This window comes from Salvelinus alpinus, chromosome 3, assembly GCF_045679555.1.
Source record: "Salvelinus alpinus chromosome 3, SLU_Salpinus.1, whole genome shotgun sequence".
Taxonomy (NCBI): Eukaryota; Metazoa; Chordata; class Actinopteri; order Salmoniformes; family Salmonidae; genus Salvelinus; species Salvelinus alpinus.
The window spans coordinates 65,726,431-65,753,201 of record NC_092088.1 but is presented as its reverse complement, the minus strand read 5'-3'; the positions used below and the strand labels follow the sequence as shown (position 1 = coordinate 65,753,201).

The 26,771-nt window shown below is 42.2% G+C and overlaps 1 protein-coding gene across 1 annotated transcript in view; it reads right to left on the bottom strand.

The window, feature by feature from the left end:
* The window catches only part of LOC139571177 (CUB and sushi domain-containing protein 1-like), a 572,617-nt gene that overhangs the window by 86,695 nt on the left and 459,151 nt on the right, over positions 1–26,771 (bottom strand). The window contains exons 31-36 of the mRNA XM_071393795.1: positions 20,471–20,587; positions 18,817–18,930; positions 10,842–10,937; positions 8,634–8,837; positions 4,633–4,757; positions 4,089–4,185 (exon numbers count right to left, since the gene is read on the bottom strand). Coding sequence (XP_071249896.1) covers positions 4,089–4,185; positions 4,633–4,757; positions 8,634–8,837; positions 10,842–10,937; positions 18,817–18,930; positions 20,471–20,587 — 753 coding nt within the window. The remainder of the gene's footprint in view (positions 1–4,088; positions 4,186–4,632; positions 4,758–8,633; positions 8,838–10,841; positions 10,938–18,816; positions 18,931–20,470; positions 20,588–26,771) is intronic.

The following is a 26,771-nucleotide window of genomic DNA, read 5'->3' as shown; positions in this document are numbered from 1 at the left end:
CCAAGGAACTTGAAGCTCTCAATCTGCTCCACTACAGCCCGTCGATGAGAATGGGGGAGTGCTCAGCCCTCCTTTTCCTGTAGTCCACGATCATCACCTTTGTCTTGATCTTTACCTATCTTTACCTACCAATTTTTCAACAGCATATCCTCATTATTTGCACGTTTTACAGACCACTGTTAATAGTGGTAATAGGTGATAGTGGTAAAAATAGAGGTAAACTAAAAAACATAACTCATTCAATTGTAATTGAATTGGTATTTGATGAAGTGTGATTAATCCTATATGATACATCATGCAAAGGGAGACAGAGAACACAAAGCATTTTTGAAAGTTTAATTAAGAGAATTATCCTAATGGATTTGTTACTAAAAGTAGAATGAAAAGCCTGATTATAATGGGTGAGGGTGTCAAGGATGTAATGGCGGACCACACAACGATGGAGGAAACTGTGCATCTTAATGTGTCATCGCACACAATACGGCCTTCACCCCTCCCCTCTCTCTTATCCCCTCCTAATGTCACTGATTGCTGATTTGGAGATATTTCACCAGTGTTAGAGATGACTCAGTGGCTGTGCCATCTGGAGAACCAAGTTCAAAATGGAGCCAAATTAGCATTGTATTTTCCTTCAGATTCTTACGCACCTGTAACCAGGTGCTCTCTGGCATCATTATTTATTAATTCGCAAGATGGGCCAGACAACCTTTTTTCGGTGGTGGAAAGTGAACCAATATATTCAGCATGAGATCTGGGCATAAACACTTTGCCTTAAAGCACACACAACTCCATCACAGGAGGTTGGTGGCACCTTAAATTGGGAGGATGGGCTCGTGGTAATGGCTGGAGTGGAATAGGAGGAATGGTATCAAATACATCAAACACATAATTTCCATGTGTTTGATGCCAGTCCATTTGCTCTGTTCCAGCAACTGAACTCCATAGTTGCCTGACCTTTGGAAAGCCTGTTGTCATGACACTAGCAGAGTTCATTACAGGCTTGTAGAAGGCATTGTTTGAGACATGGGCACATGAATCTCCATTGGGAGGTACAAAAAAAGGTTAATCCCCCATTCCCCCTGCAGAAGACTCCCTTCTTACTCTCCTGCTGGGGAGACCAGGCTAACAGATATGCACATTTTACATGTACATTTTAGTCAGTTTTGGAGTTGCTCTATCCAGAGCAACTTACAGTTAGTGCATTCATTTTAAGATAGCTAGGTAGGACAACCACATTTCCTCAGTTATAGTAATGAAGTAGCTATCAGCAAAGTCAGTGCTAGTGGGAGGGATCAAGTGCGAGTGGCATATATATACCAGTCAAAAATGTGGACACACCTACTCATTCAAGGGTTTTTCTTTATTTGTACTATTTTCTATATTTGAGATACTTCAAAGTAGCCACCCTTTGCCTTGATGACAGATTTGCACACTCTTGGCATTCTCTCATCCAGCTTCATGAGGTAGTCACCTGGAATGCATTTCAATTAACAGGTGTGCCTTGTTAAAAGTTAATTTGTGGAATTTCTTTCCTTGTTAATGCGTTTGAGACAATCAGTTGTGTTGTGACAAGGTAGGTATGGTATACAGAAGATAGCCCTATTTGGTAAAAGACCAAGTCCATATTATGGCAAGAACAGCTCAAATAAGAAAAGAGAAACAGTCCATCATTATTTTAAGACATAAAGGTCAGTCAATACGTAACATCTCAAGAAATGTTAGTTTCTTCAAGTGCAGTCGCAAAAACCATCAAGCGCTATGATAAAACTGGCTCTCATGAGGACCGCCACAGGAAAGGAAGACCCAGAGTTACCTCTGCTGCAGAAAATAAGTTCATTAGAGTTACCAGCCTCAGAAATTGCAGCACAAATAAATGCAACAGTAACAGACACATCTCAACATCAACTGTTCAGTGGAGACTGTGTGAATCAGGCCTTCATGGTCGATTTCCTGCAAAGAAACCACTACTAAAGGACACCAATAAAAAGAAGAGACTTGCTTGGGCCAAGAAACACGAGCAATGAACATTAGACCGGTGGAAATCTGTCCTTTGGTCTGATGAGTCCAAATGAGAATTTTGGTTCCAACCACTTTGTGAGACACAGAGTAGGTGAACGGATGATCTCCGCATGTGTGGTTCCCACCGTGAAGCATGGAGGAGGAGTTGTTATGGTGTGGGGGTGCTTTGCTGGTGACACTCTCAGTGATTTATTTAAAATTCAAGGCATACTTAACCAGCATAGAAACCACAGCATTCTGCAGCGATACGCCATCCCATCTGGTTTGTGCGTAGTGGGACTATCATTTGTTTTTCAACAGGACAATGACCCAACAACCCTCCAGGTTGTGTAATTGCTATTTGACCAAGAAGGAGAGTGATGGAGTGTGGCATAAGATGACCTGGCCTCCGCAATTACCCGACATCAACTCAATTGAGATGGTTTGGGATGAGTTGGACTGCAGAGTGAAGGAAATGCAGCCAACAAGTGCTCAGCATATGTGGGGGGAAAAGCATTCCAGGTGAAGCTGGTTCAGAGAATGCCAAGAGTGTGCAAAGCTGTAATCAAGGCAAAGGGTGGCTACTTTGAAGAATCTCAAATATAAAATATATTTGATTTCTTTAACACTTTTTTGCTTACTACATGATTATATTTGTGTTATTTCATAGTTTTGATGCCTTCACTATAATTCTACAATGCAGAAAATAGTCAAATAAAGAAAAACCCTTGAATGAGTAGGTGTGTCCGAACTTTTGACTGGTACTGTATATATATATTTTATTTATTATTATTATTATTATTATTATTATATTTTTGCACCCATTCTCACATCCACAATTTACATCTAAGGATGTGTAGTTTTGACCCACAGGAGTACATCCTAAAAGGCCAAAGATAGGAAATCTTGAGAACTTTAAACCTGCCATGGAAATCTCCCACAGTTTAACACGCCCACTGGGCTAACACCTATCAGTTCTCATTTAGCATGATCGGGTTAGGCTAAAGGAGGACAGACTTAAGTCAAGACACCCTCCGCCCACTGGTGCACCAGGCATGTGAGTTCAGGGTTGCTGAGTTCCCAACTGTCCCCAATGTAGATGTCAATCATTAGCTTCTTCCCCAACTGGCCTCGCTTACTGACTCATTTAAAATGACGTACACACACTGAAAATCATGAACTAGTGGATCTAGTCAAGATTGATAAACCCAAACATTTGCCAGACAGGGGAAGTGCCCTCTATTTTCTATTTTAATAAGGCCCATATGTATCACTGATCATGCCTAATACAGCCATAGCATTCAAAATCTTCATTAGATAGCATACACAGCTGTTCAATTGTGGGAACGCTGTTACTAGAATTAACATAGAGGCAATGAAGGCCAAGATGACAGCCAACTGGATCTCAAAAGGTCTCTGGAGCTGATACTGTTAGTCATCCAACATGAAAATTTACTTGGGCACTGCGTTCATCCACCTCTGGCCTGCTCGCCTCCCTACCTCTGAGGAAGTACAGTTCCCGCTCAGCCCAGTCAAAACTGTTCGCTGCTCTGGCACCCCAATGGTGGAACAAACTCCCTCACGACGCCAGGTCAGCGGAGTCAATCACCACCTTCCGGAGACACCTGAAACCCCACCTCTTTAAGGAATACCTAGGATAGGATAAAGTAATCCTTCTAACCCCCCCCCCCCCTTAAAAGAGTTAGATGCACTATTGTAAAGTGGTTGTTCCACTGGATATCATAAGGTGAATGCACCAATTTGTAAGTCGCTCTGGATAAGAGCGTCTGCTAAATGACTTAAATGTAAATGTTAAATGTAAAATAGGGACATTGGTCTGCTGTGTACAAGATGGCACAGAAAAGTATTGGAGCCAAATCAATGTTCAGTCCCCTGGAGGAACTACGGAAGATAAAAATGAGTGGATTTCATTTTACTGTGGTCTTCAAAATTAAAGGCCTGTAAGAATTCTGTAGAACACATGAAACCTAATTCGGAAGAAGTATTATATTGCACACAGATATGATCTCTCAGATAGAATGAAGGGGAAACTTGCGGTTCAATGCGTGATTAAGTGATCCAATTTCCACCTGAAAAGCTTCCAAGTTTAGGAGCTGTCATGTCCCGTCCATCATAGATTTCCAAGGAATCCCAATTGTGCTCGGTGGCAAAGCTGATCACCTGGATCTGCAAAATAAATGAAAATAAATAGAGTGACAAAAATGATGTACCTGTCTTCTCTCTGAAAGGACAAGAATTTGTGATGGTTAGTTGAGAGACTGGTGTTTTTTATTGAGGGGAAGTTTTCTTTCCTGCTAAAGCATTATAAACATAAACCCAGGTTTTATACTGTTCCTTTGTAAGAAAATTTTCAGAAAAAAAGTTGTTCTCATTGTGGCACGATCAATAGCGATAGTAATTCAGCTGTTTTTTGTGTGCTTTTAAACTACTTCTGTTGGCAGCAGGTCAAATTTAAACCTACGTAGCCAGTCTAATTTTATTTTCTTCTCAGTAGGATGACTGGCGGTTAATATTTGCTACAGCCTGTCACTCAAAATACATTTTCCCTATCTTCTCTCTGTCAGAGGAACTTATTGCTTTTGATGAGTTCAAACCTGACCCTTTTGTACTTGCCTGAATCCCAGCTCCTTCGGTGACAATGATTTTCCACACACAGTTCAAGCTGTTCCCATAGGGTTCTGGGAATTCCGGGGAGAGGATTGTGCCTCTTCTCTCTGTCAGATTACCGCTGCATGGAACTGGGGAGCGAAACAGAGGGGAAATTAAAATCACACTGAATGGGGCACATGCCAGGTTCCTGTACACATGGTGAGACAAGACAACCAGGGTAAATTTGAATCATTTCTATGCAGAACATTATTGTGACTAAAGAATCACCTCACTCACCAATATCTTAGTGTGTTTATGGTAACTTACCAATGTAAAAATAATGACATATCTATTACATATTCTGTATGTTCTTAAAGAGAAATTCCACCACATTTCAACCTCATATTCATCATTATTTCCAGCACCTTATGTCTAAATATGTGAAAACGGTGCATTCTTACGTTTTGTAGTAATTAATAATCTCAAGCACCATACTGGAGTCTACAGTCGTGGCCAAAAGTTTTGAGAATGACACAAATATTAATTTTCAATTTGTATGATGGCAATTTGCATATACTCCAGAATGTTATGAAGAGTGATCAGATGAATTGCAATTAATTGTAAAGTCCCTCTTTGCCATGCAAATGAACTGAATCCCCAAAAAACATTTCCACTGCATTTCAGCCCTGCCACAAAAGGACCAGCTGACATCATGTCAGTGATTCTCTCATTAACACAGGTGTGAGTGTTGACGAGGACAAGGCTGGAGATCACTCTGTCATGCTGATTGAGTTCGAAAAACAGACTGGAAGCTTCAAAAGGAGGGTGGTGCTTGGAATCATTGTTCTTCCTCTGTCAACCATGGTTACCTACAAGGAAACACGTGCCGTCATCATTGCTTTGCACAAAAAGTGCTTCACAGGCAAGGATATTGCTGCCAGTAAGATTGCACCTAAATCAACCATTTATCGGATCATCAAGAACTTCAAGGAGAGCGGTTCAATTGTTGTGAACAAGGCTTCAGGGCGTCCAAGAAAGTCCCGCAAGCGCCAGGACTGTCTCCTAAAGTTGATTCAGCTGCGGGATCGGGGCACCACCAGTACAGAGCTTGCTCAGGAATGGCAGCAGCTTGTCCGGAGAAGACAAGGTGAGCGCTACTATCAGTCCTGTGTCATGCCAACACAGTAAAGCATCCTGAGACCATTCATGTGTGGGGTTGCTTCTCAGCCAAGGGAGTGGGCTCACTCACAACTTTTCCTAAGAACACAGCCATGAATAAAGAATGGTACCAACACATCCTCCGAGAGCAACTTCTCCCAACCACCCAGGAACAGTTTGGTGACAAACAATGCCTTTTACAGCATGATGGAGCACCTTGCCATAAAGCAAAAGTGATAACTAAGTGGCTCGGGGAACAAAACATCGATATTTTGGGTCCATGGCCAGGAAACTCCCCAGACCTTAATCCCATTGAGAACTTTTGGTCAATCCTCAAGAGGCAGGTGGACAAACAAAACCCCACAAATTCTGACAAACTCCAAGCATTGATTATGCAAGAATGGGCTGCCATCAGTCAGGATGTGGCCCAGAAGTTAATTGACAGCATGCCAGGGCAGATTGCAGAGGTCTTGAAAAAAAGGGTCAACACTGCAAATATTGACTCTTTGCATCAACTTCATGTAATTGTCAATAAAAGCCTTTGACACTTATGAAATGATTGTAATTACAGTGGGGCAAAAAAGTATTTAGTCAGCCACCAATTGTGCAAGTTCTCCCACTTAAAAAGATGAGAGGGGCCTGTAATTTTCATCATAGGTACACGTCAAATATGACAGACAAAATGAGAAAAAAAAATCCAGAAAATCACATTGTAGGATTTTTAATGAATTTATTTGCAAATTATGGTGGAAAATAAGTATTTGGTCAATAACAAAAGTTTATCTCAATACTTTGTTATATACCCTTTGTTGGCAATGACAGAGGTCAAACGTTTTCTGTAAGTCTTCACAAGGTTTTCACACACTGTTGCTGGTATTTTGGCCCATTCCTCCATGCAGATCTCCTCTAGAGCAGTGATGTTTTGGGGCTGTTGCTGGGCAACATGGACTTTCAACTCCCTCCAAAGATTTTCTATGGGGTTGAGATCTGGAGACTGGCTAGGCCACTCCAGGACCTTGAAATGCTTCTTACGAAGCCACTCCTTCGTTGCCCGGGCGGTGTGTTTGGGATCATTGTCATGCTGAAAGACCCAGCCACGTTTCATCTTCAATGCCCTTGCTGATGGAAGGAGGTTTTCACTCAAAATCTCACGATACATGGACCCATTCATTCTTTCCTTTACACGGATCAGTCGTCCTGGTCCCTTTGCAGAAAAACAGCCCCAAAGCATGATGTTTCCACCCCCATGCTTCACAGTAGGTATGGTGTTCTTTGGATGCAACTCAGCATTCTTTGTCCTCCAAACACGACGAGTTGAGTTTTTACCAAAAAGTTCTATTTTGGTTTCATCTGACCATATGACATTCTCCCAATCTTCTTCTGGATCATCCAAATGCTCTCTAGCAAACTTCATACGGGCCTGGACATGTACTGGCTTAAGCAGGGGGACACGTCTGGCACTGCAGGATTTGAGTCCCTGGCGGCGTAGTGTGTTACTGATGGTAGGCTTTGTTACTTTGGTCCCAGCTCTCTGCAGGTCATTCACTAGGTCCCCCCGTGTGGTTCTGGGATTTTTGACCCCACGGGGTGAGATCTTGCGTGGAGCAAGATCTTGAATCCCAGATCGAGGGAGATTATCAGTGGTCTTGTATGTCTTCCATTTCCTAATAATTGCTCCCACAGTTGATTACTTCAAACCAAGCTGCTTGCCTATTGCAGATTCAGTCTTCCCAGCCTGGTGCAGGTCTACAATTTTGTTTCTGGTGTCCTTTGACAGCTCTTTGGTCTTGGCCATAGTGGAGTTTGTAGTGTGACTGTTTGAGGTTGTGGACAGGTGTCTTTTATACTGATAACAAGTTCAAACAGGTGCCATTAATACAGGTAACGAGTGGAGGACAGAGGAGCCTCTTAAAGAAGAAGTTACAGGTCTGTGAGAGCCAGAAATCTTGCTTGTTTGTAGGTGACCAAATACTTATTTTCCACCATAATTTGCAAATACATTTTTAAAAAATCCTACAATGTGATTTTCTGGATTTTTTTTTCTTATTTTGTCTGTCATAGTTGAAGTGTACCTATGATGAAAATTACAGGCCTCTCTCATATTTTTAAGTGGGAGAACTTGCACAATTGGTGGCTGACTAAATACTTTTTTTGCCCCACTGTATACTTCAGTATTCCATAGTAACATCTGACAAAAATATCTAAAGACACTGAAGCAGCAAACTTTGTGGAAATTAATATTTCTGTCATTCTCAAAACTTTTGGCCACGACTGTACATATGTGAAAATGACACATTAATACTCATTGTAGAATAATAGTGAAGACATCAAAATTATAAAATAACACATATGGAATCATCAACACAACTGATTGGCTCAAACGCATTAAAAAGGAAAGAAATTCCACAAATTAACTTTTAACAAGGCACACCTGTTAATTGAAATGCATTCCAGGTAACAACCTCATGAAGCTGGTTGAGAGAATGCCAAGAGTGTGCAAAGCTGTCATCAAGGCAAAGGGTGGCTACTTTGAAGTATCTCAAATATAAAATATATTTTGATTTAACACTTTTTTTTGGTTACTACATGATTCCATGTGTTATTTCATAGTTTTGATGTCTTCACTATTATTCTACAATGTAGAAAAAAGTGAAAATAAAGAAAAACCTTTGAATGAATAGGTGTGTACAAACTTTTGACTGGTACTGCATATTGAATATATAAATATATAAAGTTAAAGTCTATTTTAACCGCAGATCGTATATAATTAATATGAGGTTGAAAAGTAGTGGAATTGTCTATTAACAACAACTTTTATCCATCTTTAAATCAATCTCCACAAATGTGACTGCTTTGAGGAGGCTTACCAGCACAAGAGGGCACAGTATCATTCCACTGGGCTAGCGCGTTGGGGACCGCATTGCATTTGATGGCTTTGGATCCCTGTAGCAAATACCCTGGGTTGCACTCAAAGCGAACAACGGAGCCTGCGGAGAACTCGGACCCAATCCGTCTGCCGTAGCGTGGCTCTGGGACAGAGCTGCACTGCGTGTCACTGGTGCGAGGAACAGCTACAAAGAAAAGTGTTTTTAACACTTAGAGGTGTGTTAACACAGGAAATGTGATAGTGACATATGATTTGTCATTATGGACATATGAGACCTTTTAGACTGACCCAAATGAATCATCAGCCATATATGTATTTTTTACCTTTATTTAACTAGGCAAGTCAGTTAAGAACATATTCTTATTTTCAATGACAGCCTAGGAACAGTGGGTTAACTGCCTTGTTCAGGAGCAGAACAACATATTTTTACCTTGTCAGCTCAGGGATTTGATCTTGCAACCTTTCGGTTACTAGTCCAATGCTCTAACCACTAGGCTACCTGCCACCCTGAAATGTGTGGCTAACGCATTCTGAATTAATAATGCATTACCATGTGTTACCACTGTTATTCAATCATGAACATTTAGAACACCAAGGCATGGAAGATGACAATGAAACCAGATGTATATCTGATATTCAAAACATGACTGGGTACAATCTGTACTACAGTACATTAAAACAAGTATGTACCACTGCATGGCCTTGCCCCCTCTTATCTGACAGACATGCTCGTTCCATACAACCCAGTGAGTGCGCTCTGCTCCCAAGGAGCCGGTCTGCTTATTGTACCTAGATGCAAACCCAAAGAGGTTCTCTATTAAAACCCCTCAGTTATGGAACAGCTTGCCCTGTCAGGTAAGAGGGGCAGACACTATTGAGGTTTTTACATCACATTTAAAAAACAACCTTTTTAGCCTGGCCTTTAATCAATGATTGTGTTAGACATCCTCTGTGTTTAGTTTTATTTTATTAATAATTTTTACTTCCTCTTGTTTACTTTATTTGATGTAAAGTGTGTTGAGGTTTAAAATGCACTTGAAATAATTTTTGATTTTACTTATCAAAACAGTCTGCGTTCTCATAAACTGTTTTATATTAAAGCATTAATGCATAGCATTTTTTTAAACTTTAGGTTCAATTCAAGTCCCTGAACTGAATAATAGCTTGGTTTGCGCTGTGCCTGTTTTCATCTAGACATGATTCAAATACTATTTAATCTCTGTGGTATACCTTGGTGCCATATTTGAGGCCTTAACTGTTGGGCTGATATTGTGTCTAATATTTCTAGATCTGTACAGGAGCAGAGAGTGCTCTGCAATCATCACTTGGATGCCTCCATGTACCAAACAAACTGTCCTAACTGTCAGGGAGTATTTCATCAAACAGTGAAGCAGGAAAACTGCAGACATAGTAAGCATGCGCTGGCAAACACTGTACAGTATACGTGCTCAAATTCCTTCATGAAAGATTAAGATCTGAGATCATCAATTTTTATAAGTCAGCTAGAAGTTTGAAAAGTTCATGTAATTCACACAGCTTAGTTATTACAACTTTCACAGAGAGAAAATGCTTGATGCGTCCTAAGGGTGGGCTAGTATCTGCATCTGGAGAGAATCTCTAATTGACACTGAAATAAAGTAGGAATGACACCAAAAACATCATTGGAATTATTGAATCCAAAAAGATTGAGTAAAAAAAAAGTTAATTCGTACTCCATTCTAGAAACGTTTTATAAAACGTGGGTTTCTGTTTTATGTATTCATGTGTGACATTTTCTATTGATTATGCAAGAGAGGGAGTCCTTGAATATTAGATATGACACTTTCAACATACTTTCAACACTATCTGTACGGAGGTTGTGAGCCCTTCTGCTCCTTGCCTACTACAGTAATGCAGATAGAAATCCCTTTTCCCATTACATTCCCTGCGCAGCTGTAATGATTAGAGGACTGGCCCCCCTAGGCTGCCATGGGGCAAGAGATATAACGGCAAACCCCCTGAACAGCCTGACAACCATGAGAACAATAACACCAGAAGATAAGACCTTCTGGTGCCTGGGGTGGGAGGGCTTTAGGAGGCCTCCAGGACCCCCAGAAACACAACCACTGCCACAGGAGTAAAAACAGGGAGGAATTGTCACGCATGTGACCAGAGTGTGTGTATGTATTGCTACAGTATGTACACATACCTTGGTAAACAAAGTGGAAACCTCTGGCAGAAGGACCATTCTTTGCAGTGAATCGCACCATAATTTGGTTTGATGTGGCCAGGGGCAAGGTCTCTCCTACAAAAGAAAGGATATGAAATATTAAAATATACAGTATTTTTTTCAAACAATATGTTGACTTACAGTGTTAACCATCTGAAGCCAACAGTGCTCTTTCTTGATATCCCCGATCCTTCTTGTGTGCTATACGTAACAATACCTAGGCTGCATGATGAAAAGCTTCTTAACAAAATATACCAGCTCACATTCAAACACTTGATGGGTAAATAGCATGCTGTTAGTAGTTTAACTTTGAAGTATTATGTATGCAGTAGAGAACTATTTTAATAATAAGGCGGCGAACAAAGTCTAATCAATAATGAGAATGTTGGACAAGGAAACAACTTTTTATACACAATAGTAGGCCTGAGTCTTGAAATTTTTCATCAGCCGTGATGAATGAGCTGGATGAAGAAAACATAGTAGGGAGTGTTTTCTTAATGGCTTGAACTTATTTGAAAGCCATGACATTTGAAAGCCTATAATAAGGTAGAGTAGCTTATTGTGGATGTGGCTAATGTAGGTGGCTAATCAGGCTCCATTTAGGTGAAAACACCCAAAGCATTATGAACCTGTATGATGTAATGTATCATTATAATTCAAATGTCACTATGAATAGACAGGGAAAACACAAGTTATTTGTTGACAGAAACCCAGAGAAGATTAGTGTGCACGTCTTGGACATGTCAGAGGTAATTCATGTGTTATCTAATTTAGTAATAACCTTTTAATTGCCATTTTCTATAGTACTCCACCAGGGTTGGGGCGTAACGGATTACAAAAAACGGCAACTGTAATCCGTTACATTACCAGCATAAATATTGTCAGATTACAGATACTTTTGAAAAACTAGATGATTACTTTTAAATTCAGAAAGGAGAATTTTTTGGTTGTTGATACTTCTCTGTTTTCTCAATGACATTCAAATCAGCATTGAAAAAAGGCACAAATTTAAGTTTGTTCCACCTGAGCGAGTCTGACCAGAAGTCAGAGACCACTATGATGACACACCAAATGGGTTTAGGAATAGGCTTTTGTAGGCTACAGTCCAAGCTATGTCTTCCAATGATATGACTGCTGTCGGCATCCAAAGATTATCCAACTTTTTAAAAAAGCTTGGAGTAAAGGATGACAGAAGTGGTGTAGTCTACGGCGATAAGGATATCACTTATCATTGTTATCTACATAGCACATTGATGTGAATCACACTGCTGCTCTCATTTAGCTAATTGCGCCTTACGGATTGTCGATGTTGTGGATGGCTGCTCACAAATCTCAATGTGCATTTGAACCCAATAATGGTTGATTTCAAGAAGTTTAAGCTGCCTATCAATCATTGTTTTTTAAATCAGCTGAATGCCAGTGAAAAATGCGCTCTTGCAACAGCTGTACAGTGCGGATCCCAGCCTATGGAATAAAAGTGGGGCTTTTATTGCTCAATGTAATTCATGCTGATAATTGTTTTTAATCCATAGGCTTCAAGGACACGTTAAAACTCGTACACCTTTGATAGACTTAAAGGGGCAACCTGTAGTTGCGACATACATTTTTGGACATAAATTATATATATACTACCGTTCAAAAGTTTGGGGTCACTTAGAAATGTCCTTGTTTTTTAAAGAAAATAAAAAATGTAGTCCATTTAAAATAACATCAAATTGATCAGAAATACAGTGTAGACATTGTTAACGTTGTAAATTACTATTGTGGCTGGAAACTGCAGATTTTTTTATGGAATATCTACATAGGCGTACAGAGGCCCATTATCAGCAACCATCACTCTTGTGTTCCAATGGCACGTTGTGTTAGCTAATCCAAGTTTATCTTTTTAAAAGGCTAATTGATCATCAGAAAACCCTTTTCAATTATGTTAGCACAGCTGAAAACTGTTGTGCTGATTAAAGAAGCAATAAAACTGGCCTTCTTTAGACTAGTTGAGTATCTGGAGCATCAGCATTTGTGGGTTCGATTACAGGCTCAAAATGGCCAGAAACAAAGAAATGTCTTCTGAAACTCGTCAGTCTATTCTTGTTCTGAGAAATGAAGGCTATTCCATGTGAGAAATTGCCAAGAAACTGAAGATCTCATACAACACTGTGTAGTACTCCCTTCACAGAACAGCGCAAACTGGCTCTAACCAGAATAGAAGAGGAGTGGGAGGCCCTGGTGCACAACTGAGCAAGAGGACAAGTACATTAGAGTGTCTAGTTTGAGAAACAGACGCCTCACAAGTCCTCAACTGGCAGCTTCATTATAGCTTCATTAATAGTACCCGCAAAACACCAGTCTCAACGTCAACAGTGAAGAGACGACTCCGGGATGTTGGCGTTCTAGGCAGAGTTGCAAAGAAAAAGCAATTTCTCAGACTGGCCAATAAAAATGTTATATTAATATGGGCAAAAGAACACAAGACACTGGACAGAGGAAGATTGGAAAAAAGTGTTATGGATAGACAAATCTAAGTTTGAGGTGTTCGAGTCACAAAGAAGAACATTTGTGAGACGCAGAATAAAAAGATGCTGGAGGAGTGCTTGACGCCATCTGTCAAGCATGGTGGAGGCAATGTGATGGTCTGGGGGTGCTTTAGTGGTGATAAAGTGGGAGATTTGTACAGGGTAAGAGGGATCTTGAAAAAGGAATCAAATCAAATCAAATGTATTTATATAGCCCTTCTTACATCGGTTGATATCTCAAAGTGCTCAAAGGCTATCACTCCATTTTGCAAAGCCATGCCATACCCTGTGGACGGCGCTTAATTGGAGACAATTTCCTCCTACAACAGGACAATGACCCAAAGCACAGCTCCAAACTATGCAAGAACTATTTAGGGAAGAAGCAGTCAGCTGGTCTTCTGTCTATAATGGAGTGGCCAGCAGTCACCGGATTTCAACCCTAATGAGCTGTTGTGGGAGCAGCTTGACCGTATGGTATGTAAGAAGTGCCCATCAAGCCAATCCAATTTGTGGGAGGTGCTTCAGAACACATGGGGTGAAATCTAGAATATAAATATAGATACTTTTGTACCTGTTTCCTCCAGCATCTTCACAAGGTCCTTTGCTGTTGTTCTGGGATTGATTTGCACTTTTCGCACCAAGTACGTTCATCTCTAGGAGACAGAACGCGTCTCCTTCCTGAGTGGTATGATGACTGCGTGGTCCCATGGTGTTTATACTTGCGTACTATTGTTTGTACAGATGAATGTGAGACCTTCGGGCGTTTGGAAACTGCTCCCAAGGATGAACCAGACTTGTGGAGGTCTACAATTTTTTTCTGAGGTTTTGGCTGATTTCTTTAATTTTCCTATGATGTCAAGCAAAAAGGCACTGAGTTTGAAGGTAGGCCTTGAAATACATCCACAGGTACACCTCCAATTGACTCAAACGATGTCAATTAGCATATCAGAAGCTTCTAAAGCCATGACATAATTTCCAAGCTGTTTAAACACACAGTCAACTTAGTGTATGTAAACTTCTGGCCCACTGGAATTGTGATACAGTGAATTATAAGTGAAATAATCTGTCTGTAAAGAATTGTTGGAAAAATTACTTGTGTCATTGTCACGTTCCTGACCTTATTTCCTTTGTTTTGTCTTTGTTTAGTTGGTCAGGACGTGAGCTGGGTGGGCATTCTATGTTATGTGTTTCTATGTTGGGTTCATGTTCAATTAGCCTGATATGGTTCTCAATCAGGGGCAGGTGTTTTACGTTTCCAAAAAGTATACTTTGTTAACAAGAAATTTGTGGAGTGGTTGAACAACGAGTTTTAATGACTCCAACCTAAGTGTATGTAAACTTCTGACTTCAACTGTACAGTATATACACACACATATCCATTGATACTTGAAAAATATAACTTATAAATGCCTCATGAGCTTAGCTCAACTGTCACACTCCATGAGAAACCAGAATATAAGCTTGTTTTTCTCCAATGTCTGTAAACATTGTAAATGTAAACAAACACTGTATAGCCTCATAACATGGTTAAAACAATAATTTTGATATCATGGATGGATGGTCAGTCCTTGCATCCATAGCTCTGTCTAATCTGAGAGTGGTTACATTTCTCCAGGCCCATCCCTCAGCTTTTTACAAAACAGAGGGGTGACCGTTTTGTTGTTGTTTCATCTGTGGATTTTCCCTTTAAACAGCTATCAAGATATCAAAGTGTCACCAACAAAAAGTTAAACAATAGGCCTATAGCAAATGCAGCATATGGCATTCATTTTTCACATGTAAATAGCACTTACAGTCGTGCTCAAAGCATGCCATTCCATGAGCGCAGCATTTATTTTTAAACTCTAATCAACGAGCCCAATCAGTCCTCCATGACAACAAAATCATAAACAACAGAGTAGGGCTGGCTAAGAAGTCCTTAATTTTGGGGTTACGCTCAGGTAAAACAATTTGGCTAATCTATACTTCCATATTTCCATAAGTCCTACTCTTGAAGATCAAGGGCTATAACATTTATTGAAATGACTGGAATTCTGTTAGACTTTGGTTTTTAATGTAAACATATAATTTTATAGTATTATTATATGAAGTAGAAAGCGATGGGTTAGAAGAAGCCTACATAACCAACCCATAAAGTAAAATGTAACATCCATATATGACCAGCTATGTAAACTTTAACATTGATTTATCCTGCAATAGATATGGTTCAATTGGTAACATACATTTTTGTCTTCTTCTAAGGCCTCTTAAGGGGAAAGTAATATAAAAGTAACTGAATGTAATCAGATTATGTTACTGAGTTTGGGTAATCCAAAAGTTACTTTACTGATTACAATTTTGGACAGTTAACAAGTAACTGTAACAGATTACACGTAGAAAGTAACATACCCAACCCTGTACTCCACATACTGCATTACTGAATGCTGAAATCTAATGTTTTCAAAGACAAAGTAAAATCAAAGCATCTCCTTTGGGAATATATGGTTGCACAGTAGAATAAAACAAATCTGTACCATAAAAGGTGCCATAGAAACAGTTTATATTCATTTGCCTTCATCAATCCTCAAAATAATGTAATGTTGAGGGTGATTTATGTTCAGAAATGTAACTACCTTCCCCAATGACAGCGATAAATCAGATGGGGACAGCATTCTCAAATGTTATAAGTTGGCTTGAAATAATAAAAATACAGAGAGAATTTTCTACAAGGCATATGACCGTTGAGCTTGGTGGAACAGACCTATCATTAAAAAAAAGACTTGTTTATTTGTGATTGGCTCTATCTTCAGTGAATAATCCTTTCTTAATTAAGTAAGTAGATACAGTACACAATGGCTGACATTTTGATAACACATACTTATTACGTCAAATCCTATCAAGTCAAACACTCTTCCAGCTTGCATTTCAAAACAGATTTGGATTGCAACAGTGCCTTTGGAAAGTATTCAGACTAGAGGTCGACCGATTAATTAGGGCCGAATTCAAGTTTCCATAACAATCGGTAATCTGCATTTTTGGATGCTGATTATGGCCGATTACATTGCACTCCACGAGGACACTGCGTGCAGGCTGACTACCTGTTGCACGAGTGCAGCAAGGAGCCAAGGTAAGTTGCTAGCTAGCATTAAACTTATCATATAAAAAACAATCAATCTTAACATGATCACTAGTTAACCACACATGGTTGATGATATTACTAGTTTATCTAGCTTGTCCTGCGTTGCATAACAGCCTACTTCGCCAAACGGGTGATGATTTAACAAGCGCATTTCATGTCTCCTGCCTCAAGCCGGTTCTCCTCAGTCCTCTGTTGCCCCCTCCTCCTCGTCCTCCTCCTCCTCGGATGATCGGAGGTGGTCCTGCCTACACGGTGCGCCGCATCATGGACTCCAGACGGCGGGGTCGAGGGTTCCAGTATCTCGTGGATTGAGAAGGATATGGCCCAGAGGAGAGGAGTTGGATTCCTCGGCGTCAGATCCTTGATGCTGACCTGCCTCGTGACTTCTACCGCCTCCACCCTGGCGCTCCGGGTAGTCCGCCCGGTGGCGTTCGTCGGAGGGGGGGTTCTGTCACGAATCCCGCTTCCTGAGTCTGTTTTTGCCTGTGTTCTGTCCTGGAGTGTTTTTCCGGTGTCCTGGAACGTACCCTGTCTGGTTGCCGGGCGACGTAGCTAGTTGGGAGATCTCTGATTACCCGCACCTGTATCCCATCAGCTATCTGCACACCTGGTCCTGATCATCACCCCTCCACTTCATAAGCTCTGACCTGCCATCCATTCCCTGTCGGATCGTTAGCCATGAACAGTATGTTGTGCCAGCGTATCAGCCTCCAGTTTGATAGAGTTTGTTTTGTTGTTTTGTACGTCTTGCTTGCCTTGAACTTACCTCCGTTTGTTCTGTCTACAGTCATTCACCCGGAACACTCACCCCATCCCTGCCTGGACGTCGGTGGCTTCTGTTACTCCCTTGGATCTGCCTATTCACTCCCATCAACTCACCTCCGCTGCCCGCTCCGCCACCTGGATCTTTCTACCTCTACGTTTAAACTTGTAAATAAATACTCACCTTCGTCCTACTCTCCTTGTCCTGGTCTGCTTCTGGGTTCTACTTTAGAAAACCGTGACATGTATATTTAGTTAATATTGCCTGCTAACATGAATTTATTTTAAATAGGGAAATTGTGTCACTTCTCTTGCGTTCTGTGCAAGTAGAGTCAGGGTATATGCAGCAGTTTGGGCCGCCTGGCTCTTTGCGAACTGTGTGAAGACCATTTCTTCCTAACAAAGACCGTAATTAAGTATGACTTTTATGACTTCAAGTCTATCAACTCCCGAGATTAGGCTGGCAATACTATAGTGCCTATAAGAACATCCAATAGTCAAAGGTATATGAAATACAAATGGTATAGAGAGAAATAGTCCTATAATTCCTATAATAACTACAACCTAAAACCTCTTAACTGGTAATATTGAAGACTCATGTTAAAAGGAACCACCAGCTTTCATATGTTCTCATGTTCTGAGCAAGGAACTTAAACGTTAGCTTTTTTACATGGCACATATTGCACTTTCACTTTCTTCTCCAACACTGTTGGACCAAGGTCCTTCTTCCCTGATTGCTCAGTTTGGCCGGGCGGCCAGCTCTAGAAAGACTCTTGGTGGTTCCAAACTTATTTCATTTAAGAATGATGGAGGCCACTGTGTTCTTGGGGACCTTCAATGCTGCAGGAATGTGTTGGTACTCTTCCCCAGATCTGTGCCCGGACACAATCCTGTCTCGGAGCTCAACAGACAATTCCTTCAACCTCATGGCTTGGTTTTTGCTCTGACATGCACTGTCAACTGTGGGACCTTATATAGACAGGTGTGAGGTGTCCAATCAAGGATGATCAATGGAAACAGGATGCACCTGAGCTCAATTTCGAGACTCAAAGCAAACGGTCAGAACACTTATGTAAACACTTATGTAAACCTGTTTTCACTTTGTCATTATGGGGTATTGTCTGTAGATTGCTGTGGATTTTTTTTATGTCATCCATTTTTGAAAAAGGCTGTAATGTAACAAAATGTGGAAAAAGTCAAGGGGTCTGAATACTTTCCGAAGGCATACAGAGCTTTTGAGATAAATGTGGCCACTATAAGGACTGACACCGTGTCTTGGGATACTCATTGAAGCAACGCTTATTTCCCAAATGGCTGCCCTTCCTGTTCTTGCATGGATAGAATGTCGCAATACTAATTACTGAAACTAAAACTTTTTGAATGAGATAGTAACAAGTGCCAACAGCAGTTACTAATACAGTTATCATGCTGAGGCCTTTTGTCCTTGCAACACCTCTTGTGTTCCCCAACTGACTGCAAACAAAATCCACGTGTGAGTGTTTTCCATTAGTTTTGTTCATTTAAAGACTATAATCAATGGAAGGAATGAAAAGCTATTACTTACCTGAGTGAAACCCAGCGAGGGAGCTTAGCAGCCTGGCATTCTGATTGGCCCCATCAAATAGTTCCACTGAGTCATTCATTGCTGTCTGAAAGTAGGCAAACTGCCCAAATACCACTGAGGAGGAAAAATGGGGACATCATACAGGTTATCTCAGTACATGTAAAATGTGGCTACAAAACAATCATATCCCCAAATGGTAAATTGAGTGCTTAAAATGGCAAATTGGGATTTGGTGTCTTGTCAACAATGACACAAAGCTAGCGTGATAACCACTCGTCTACCAAAACCATTGTTGTTATACTGTAGGCTGGGGCCGACTCAGGTCTCAGGGTGGGTGATGTCACCACACAATGGGCTAGCCAACACTGTTTAACTAGTGATTTCACATCTGCTACACCAGGTCATGCATGATAAACACACACTGAGGCATAGATAAATATCTTATGCAATTAGAGATGTTTTGGATGTCATACCTGCTGCATATCACTCACAATTAAGAAAGCATGACTTGTGTGAGGACAAACAACAACCAGCACCATCTCTAGCATGCCTCGTCCATGATTCAGCACTTCATGACTGATCTATGCTTTCTATAAGCCTGAATATTAGGAGATTTCAGGGATGTCAACTTAAAATAGTCTAGAGAATTGTATTGGATTCACTGTTTGTCCACCATGCCTCCCAAAGGTCTGAACCAAGAATTTGATATCAGACCATTTCTTACATGCATGTGTTACATTGATTTGTCTTGCCATCCAGGTCTGCACTTTGTCATTTTGCACATACTGTACGTATATATTAGATTTTCTGTAACTACTACGTGCCCATCTCATTGATATACAATTATTAGAGGTACACCATTTTTTTTTTTAAATAGGTCACTCTAATTATATCTACAGCCACAGCACGCTATGTGCGTAATGGTCATTAAGGCAGGTATTCCAACAGTTTCCAACGTAATCTTTTTTACTGTTGCATAGGTTTTAACTCGGACCAATTTGTATGCATATAATATTTTCTGAACATATGTACCTTTAATTATGAATGAATATGCGCAAAAGTTAATTGAATTGTTTCCACACCCACCATGTGTCATGGGTGTGATAGTCATGTGAGGTGAAATGTGTACGTTATATTTTGGGATGTGAGCACTCAGTCTGTTTTACCTGACAAAGATTTGTTTTGGATCTAAATGTCATCAATAAAGCAGTGAATTGGGAGCAAAAACAGTGTGCAGGCCTTCCTGTTCTAAGATTGAGGGGATACCACTGGATTTTAGCTAATGTTAGCATTGCTAGCTATTTCTGACAAACTCTTCTAGCTAATGACAACATTGCCATCGGTCTAATGTAAATGTGATGACATGATGATGATGGCTAAGCTGTTTCCTACTAAATATTTGCCTACTTTAGCAATGTCATCATATTTCCAGGCCACCAGTGTAATTTCGGCGAAACAGTCATTAGCTCACGTTTTACTTTTGTACATTAATGTGACTGCGGAGTCTGTAGAATGCTGATCACAATGGCAACATTGCGACCGAGTGACGGAGGAGCAACACAAGAATAGGCAGATAAATCAGAGGTGTAAAACTAGTCAAGCGTAGGATAAGTTTAAGTGTTGAATTAATAATGATGCATTTGATTAACCTCACCAAATTCTCCAGAGACAGTGATGTAGTAGGAGCAGGTTTTCCCAGCGGTGTAGTTGTGGGGAAAGTTAGGAGATAGTACCACACCTTCAGATCCATTATAATGGCCACCACAAGGGGCTGAAAGACAACAAAACAACCTCAGTGTTACTCAATTCCCAGAGACAATAATCCTGAAAGAACAAGCACCATGGATTAGCATGGGATAAAAGTCAGTGCACTAGCTGCGAGCTGTTGTGTTGGAACAAGGATGTTCTAGGATAGATCTAAACTCACTGTACAGAATATCAACAGTTCCAGACCAACATTAAGCCTATGAGTCCCGAGACCCGAGCAAAAATCGGCTTTTTATTTATCTGACTTTCATTTATCTGTATGTCCAGCCCTTATATTTACAATAAAGTGTTTTACCAATTTATATTCAGGACAACCAGGCCACAAGTAAAACACAAAACAATTTTAAATAAAGAGTTGCATTCATGAGTTTTATTATGTTTTATTTATTCAATGTGAATAAAAAAAGGTCAGCTAAAGGAAAAACCTAATACAAATGAATTTATATGAATGCTGCAATTACAGAAATTGTTTTTCTCAGTGGAAAATGAATATCCAACTAGCCAGTGGCAACTGTGTGGAGTTTGTAGTCTGTGACAGCAACTATGTGAGTTTATTACAGTATTATAGACACTACGTTCTTGGATTTCCTATGACCTTCTATGTAGAAGAACCCCTTACCTTCTAACGACTCTTGTGTAGCTTGTGAGCATTATAGAGCATGTGAGTGGTTGTGAGAATCTCAGCTTTTCATAGATAGCTTCTAATAGTTTGTAGCTCAAACTATTCAGACTCTACAGACGTTTTTGTAAAAAGATCCAGCCCGGGCCCCTTTGGGAACCGCCCTTGTCTCACAAACACCGCTCTAGCTCAGCCCCCGTTAATCACACAGACAACTGATGCAGAAGAAATGGACATATCCAACAGTACAACCCAGAAGTCTGTAGCTCAAACACACAATGTTTAAAATAGGTATGAAGTCCAAATTGACTGGTGTGTTAAAGTTGCCCTTAAGCATGTGTAAATTCTTAATATGGCCTGTAATGGGTACAGAGATTAAATATACTGATGTCAATGGCTCCATGGAAACACACGTGGCTTCACTTTAAAGGGGAATTTCACCCAGGCTCTGTCATGGCATATAGTCATTACGATATCAACAACATTACGTTTTTATCATAAACATCACAATTATCCAAACCACAAGCTAACTAGCAAATTTAAATTTCACTGGTAGAATCGGGAAGTTTCGAATCCCTGTGTATTCGTCTGCTCATAGTGAACCACTAAGTGCGGCATTCATAGCGAATGCTGATACCGCCCGCTAGGTAGAGGAGGCTAATAGCATTGTTACTTCGAACGACCAACACACAGTAATCTCAGAAATTCTCGAGGCAAGATTTTGTGAACATTTTTGTTTTTCGCTAATGTTTTCCATCATGCCCATGTGGTGTTCTGTGCATGGCTGTGCTAATTACAAACAAGCACAAAATTAGTTATCTTTTATCATTCTACCTACTAGAGATTCACCCAAATTCTGCCAGTGGCTTGCGGCTAACAAGAATGATGCGGTGACCAAAGGTTATCAGAGGGATTTTCAGGCTGAATTGATGGGGAATTAATTTAGACGACAACTGAGAAGTGATGCGATACGTCAATTTTGTTTCCTTCACAACAAAACAGAAGATTTGCAATTAAAGGTAACCTAATGTTAGCTAGCTTGCAAGGGTAGCTGGGTAAATTTGCTAGCTAGATAACGTTACAGTCCTGTATTGAACTCTGAAAGCCATCAGCTAAATCATATAGCTATCTTTTGGTTTACACACTTACATTTACATTTTACATTTAAGTCATTTAGCAGACGCTCTTATCCAGAGCGACTTACAAATTGGTGCATTCACCTTATGATATCCAGTGGAACAACCACTTTACAATAGTGCATCTAACTCTTTTAAGGGGGGGGGGGGTTAGAAGGATTACTTTATCCTATCCTAGGTATTCCTTAAAGAGGTGGGGTTTCAGGTGTCTCCGGAAGGTGCCTACACATCCGGGTTGGAGCGAGCGGTCGCATTCGCACTTTGGTCCGCAGGTAGTATAACTTTTCATTATATTTCATTACATTTCATTATAGTACAACGGTTTGATTTGTCTAATCTTAGCAATTTCTTCTTAGCTAGCTACATAGCCGTCTTTGTATCAAAGACAATTGCGTAATTATCGTATTTCGTCGTCCTATTGCAGTCTACACTGCTATCTGCCCAGCAGCTAGCCAGCTAGCAAACGTCCACCGTCTACCGAATAGCAGCACTGTGCAACTATTACACTCAACTGAACGACTTGATTAGTGTAGTGTTAGCTAGCTACATAGTTGTCTTTGCTGTCTTCGTATCCAAGATAATCGTGTAGTTTAGAGTGTGTAGTTTTAGAGTGATTATCTTAATTTACCGAGGTTAGCTAGCCAGCTATTTGTCGTCCTTAACGTAGGAGACACTGCTAGCTAGCCAACAGCTAGCCAACGTCTACCGAATAGAACTTCCGCACTCAACAACCCGGTCGCATTCCGCTTCGCTCCACAGGTAGTATCACATTTTCATTTCATTTCATTACAGTACAACGGTTTGATTTGTTTGATCGTAGCTAGCTACATAGCTAGCTACATAGCCGTCTTTGTATCAAAGATAATTGTGTAGTCTAGAGCGATTTTCTAGGTTAGCTAGCCAGCTATTGTCGTTCTTTTAACGCAACGTAACGTAATCAACACTGCTAGCTAGCCAGCTAGCCCCCGAATAGCAGCACTGTAGAAACTATTACACTCAATGGAACGACTTGATTAGTGTAGTGTCAACAACGCAGCCACTGCCAGCTAGCCTACAAAGTCAACAACGCAGCCACTGCCAGCTAGCCTACTTCAGCAGTACTGTATCATCTTAATCATTTTAGTCAATAAGATTCTTGCTACGTAAGCTTAACTTTCTGAACATTCGAGACGCGTAGTCCACTTGTCATTCCAATCTCCTTTGCATTAGCGTAGTCTCTTCTGTAGCCTGTCAACTATGTGTCTGTCTATCCCTGTTCTCTCCTCTCTGCACAGACCATACAAACGCTCCACACCGCGTGGCCGCGGCCACCATAATCTGGTGGTCCCAGCCCGCACGACCCACGTGGAGTTCCAGGTCTCCGGTAGCCTCTGGAACTGCCGATCTGCGGCCAACAAGGCAGAGTTCATCTCAGCCTATGCCTCCCTCCAGTCCCTCGACTTCTTGGCACTGACGGAAACATGGATCACCACAGATAACACTGCTACTCCTACTGCTCTCTCTTCGTCCGCCCACGTGTTCTCGCACACCCCGAGAGCTTCTGGTCAGCGGGGTGGTGGCACCGGGATCCTCATCCCTCCCAAGTGGTCATTCTCTCTTTCTCCCCTTACCCATCTGTCTATCGCCTCCTTTGAATTCCATGCTGTCACAGTTACCAGCCCTTTCAAGCTTAACATCCTTATCATTTATCGCCCTCCAGGTTCCCTCGGAGAGTTCATCAATGAGCTTGATGCCTTGATAAGCTCCTTTCCTGAGGACGGCTCACCTCTCACAGTTCTGGGCGACTTTAACCTCCCCACGTCTACCTTTGACTCATTCCTCTCTGCCTCCTTCTTTCCACTCCTCTCCTCTTTTGACCTCACCCTCTCACCTTCCCCCCCTACTCACAAGGCAGGCAACACGCTCGACCTCATCTTTACTAGATGCTGTTCTTCCACTAACCTCATTGCAACTCCCCTCCAAGTCTCCGACCACTACCTTGTATCCTTTTCCCTCTCGCTCTCATCCAACACTTCCCACACTGCCCCTACTCGGATGGTATCGCGCCGTCCCAACCTTCGCTCTCTCTCCCCCGCTACCCTCTCCTCTTCCATCCTATCATCTCTTCCCTCTGCTCAAACCTTCTCCAACCTATCTCCTGATTCTGCCTCCTCAACCCTCCTCTCCTCCCTTTCTGCATCCTTTGACTCTCTATGTCCCCTATCCTCCAGGCCGGCTCGGTCCTCCCCTCCCGCTCCGTGGCTCGACGACTCATTGCGAGCTCACAGAACAGGGCTCCGGGCAGCCGAGCGGAAATGGAGGAAAACTCGCCTCCCTGCGGACCTGGCATCCTTTCACTCCCTCCTCTCTACATTTTCCTCTTCTGTCTCTGCTGCTAAAGCCACTTTCTACCACTCTAAATTCCAAGCATCTGCCTCTAACCCTAGGAAGCTCTTTGCCACCTTCTCCTCCCTCCTGAATCCTCCTCCCCCTCCCCCCCTCCTCCCTCTCTGCAGATGACTTCGTCAACCATTTTGAAAAGAAGGTCGACGACATCCGATCCTCGTTTGCTAAGTCAAACGACACCGCTGGTTCTGCTCACACTGCCCTACCCTGTGCTCTGACCTCTTTCTCCCCTCTCTCTCCAGATGAAATCTCGCGTCTTGTGACGGCCGGCCGCCCAACAACCTGCCCGCTTGACCCTATCCCCTCCTCTCTTCTCCAGACCATTTCCGGAGACCTTCTCCCTTACCTCACCTCGCTCATCAACTCATCCCTGACCGCTGGCTACGTCCCTTCCGTCTTCAAGAGAGCGAGAGTTGCACCCCTTCTGAAAAAACCTACACTCGATCCCTCCGATGTCAACAACTACAGACCAGTATCCCTTCTTTCTTTTCTCTCCAAAACTCTTGAACGTGCCGTCCTTGGCCAGCTCTCCCTCTATCTCTCTCAGAATGACCTTCTTGATCCAAATCAGTCAGGTTTCAAGACTAGTCATTCAACTGAGACTGCTCTTCTCTGTATCACGGAGGCGCTCCGCACTGCTAAAGCTAACTCTCTCTCCTCTGCTCTCATCCTTCTAGACCTATCGGCTGCCTTCGATACTGTGAACCATCAGATCCTCCTCTCCACCCTCTCCGAGTTGGGCATCTCCGGCGCGGCCCACGCTTGGATTGTGTCCTACCTGACAGGTCGCTCCTACCAGGTGGCGTGGCGAGAATCTGTCTCCTCACCACGTGCTCTCACCACTGGTGTCCCCCAGGGCTCTGTTCTAGGCCCTCTCCTATTCTCGCTATACACCAAGTCACTTGGCTCTGTCATAACCTCACATGGTCTCTCCTATCATTGCTATGCAGACGACACACAACTAATCTTCTCCTTTCCCCCTTCTGATGACCAGGTGGCGAATCGCATCTCTGCATGTCTGGCAGACATATCAGTGTGGATGACGGATCACCACCTCAAGCTGAACCTCGGCAAGACGGAGCTGCTCTTCCTCCCGGGGAAGGACTGCCCGTTCCATGATCTCGCCATCACGGTTGACAACTCCATTGTGTCCTCCTCCCAGAGCGCTAAGAACCTTGGCGTGATCCTGGACAACACCCTGTCGTTCTCAACTAACATCAAGGCGGTGGCCCGTTCCTGTAGGTTCATGCTCTACAACATCCGCAGAGTACGACCCTGCCTCACACAGGAAGCGGCGCAGGTCCTAATCCAGGCACTTGTCATCTCCCGTCTGGATTACTGCAACTCGCTGTTGGCTGGGCTCCCTGCCTGTGCCATTAAACCCCTACAACTCATCCAGAACGCCGCAGCCCGTCTGGTGTTCAACCTTCCCAAGTTCTCTCACGTCACCCCGCTCCTCCGCTCTCTCCACTGGCTTCCAGTTGAAGCTCGCATCCGCTACAAGACCATGGTGCTTGCCTACGGAGCTGTGAGGGGAACGGCACCTCAGTACCTCCAGGCTCTGATCAGGCCCTACACCCAAACAAGGGCACTGCGTTCATCCACCTCTGGCCTGCTCGCCTCCCTACCTTGACTGGGCTGAGCGGGAACTGTACTTCCTCAGTGGTAGGGAGGCGAGCAGGCCAGAGGTGGATGAACGCAGTGCCCTTGTTTGTAGGGGTTTAATGGCACAGGCAGGGAGCCCAGCCAACAGCGAGTTGCAGTAATCCAGACGGGAGATGACAAGTGCCTGGATTAGGACCTGCGCCGCTTCCTGCGTGAGGCAGGGTCGTACTCTGCGAATGTTGTAGAGCATGAACCTACAGGAACGGGTCACCGCCTAACACTTTTGGTTAAAATTTTGCCTATGGGTGTTTGTAAGTCTCCAACTCCGGTTGGAACTAACCTGGTTCAGTTTATCAACCAGTAAATTATTAGAATCAGGGGTGCTAGATTAGGATTGGATTGAAAACCTACAGGATGGTAGCTCTCCAGGAACAGGGTTGGAG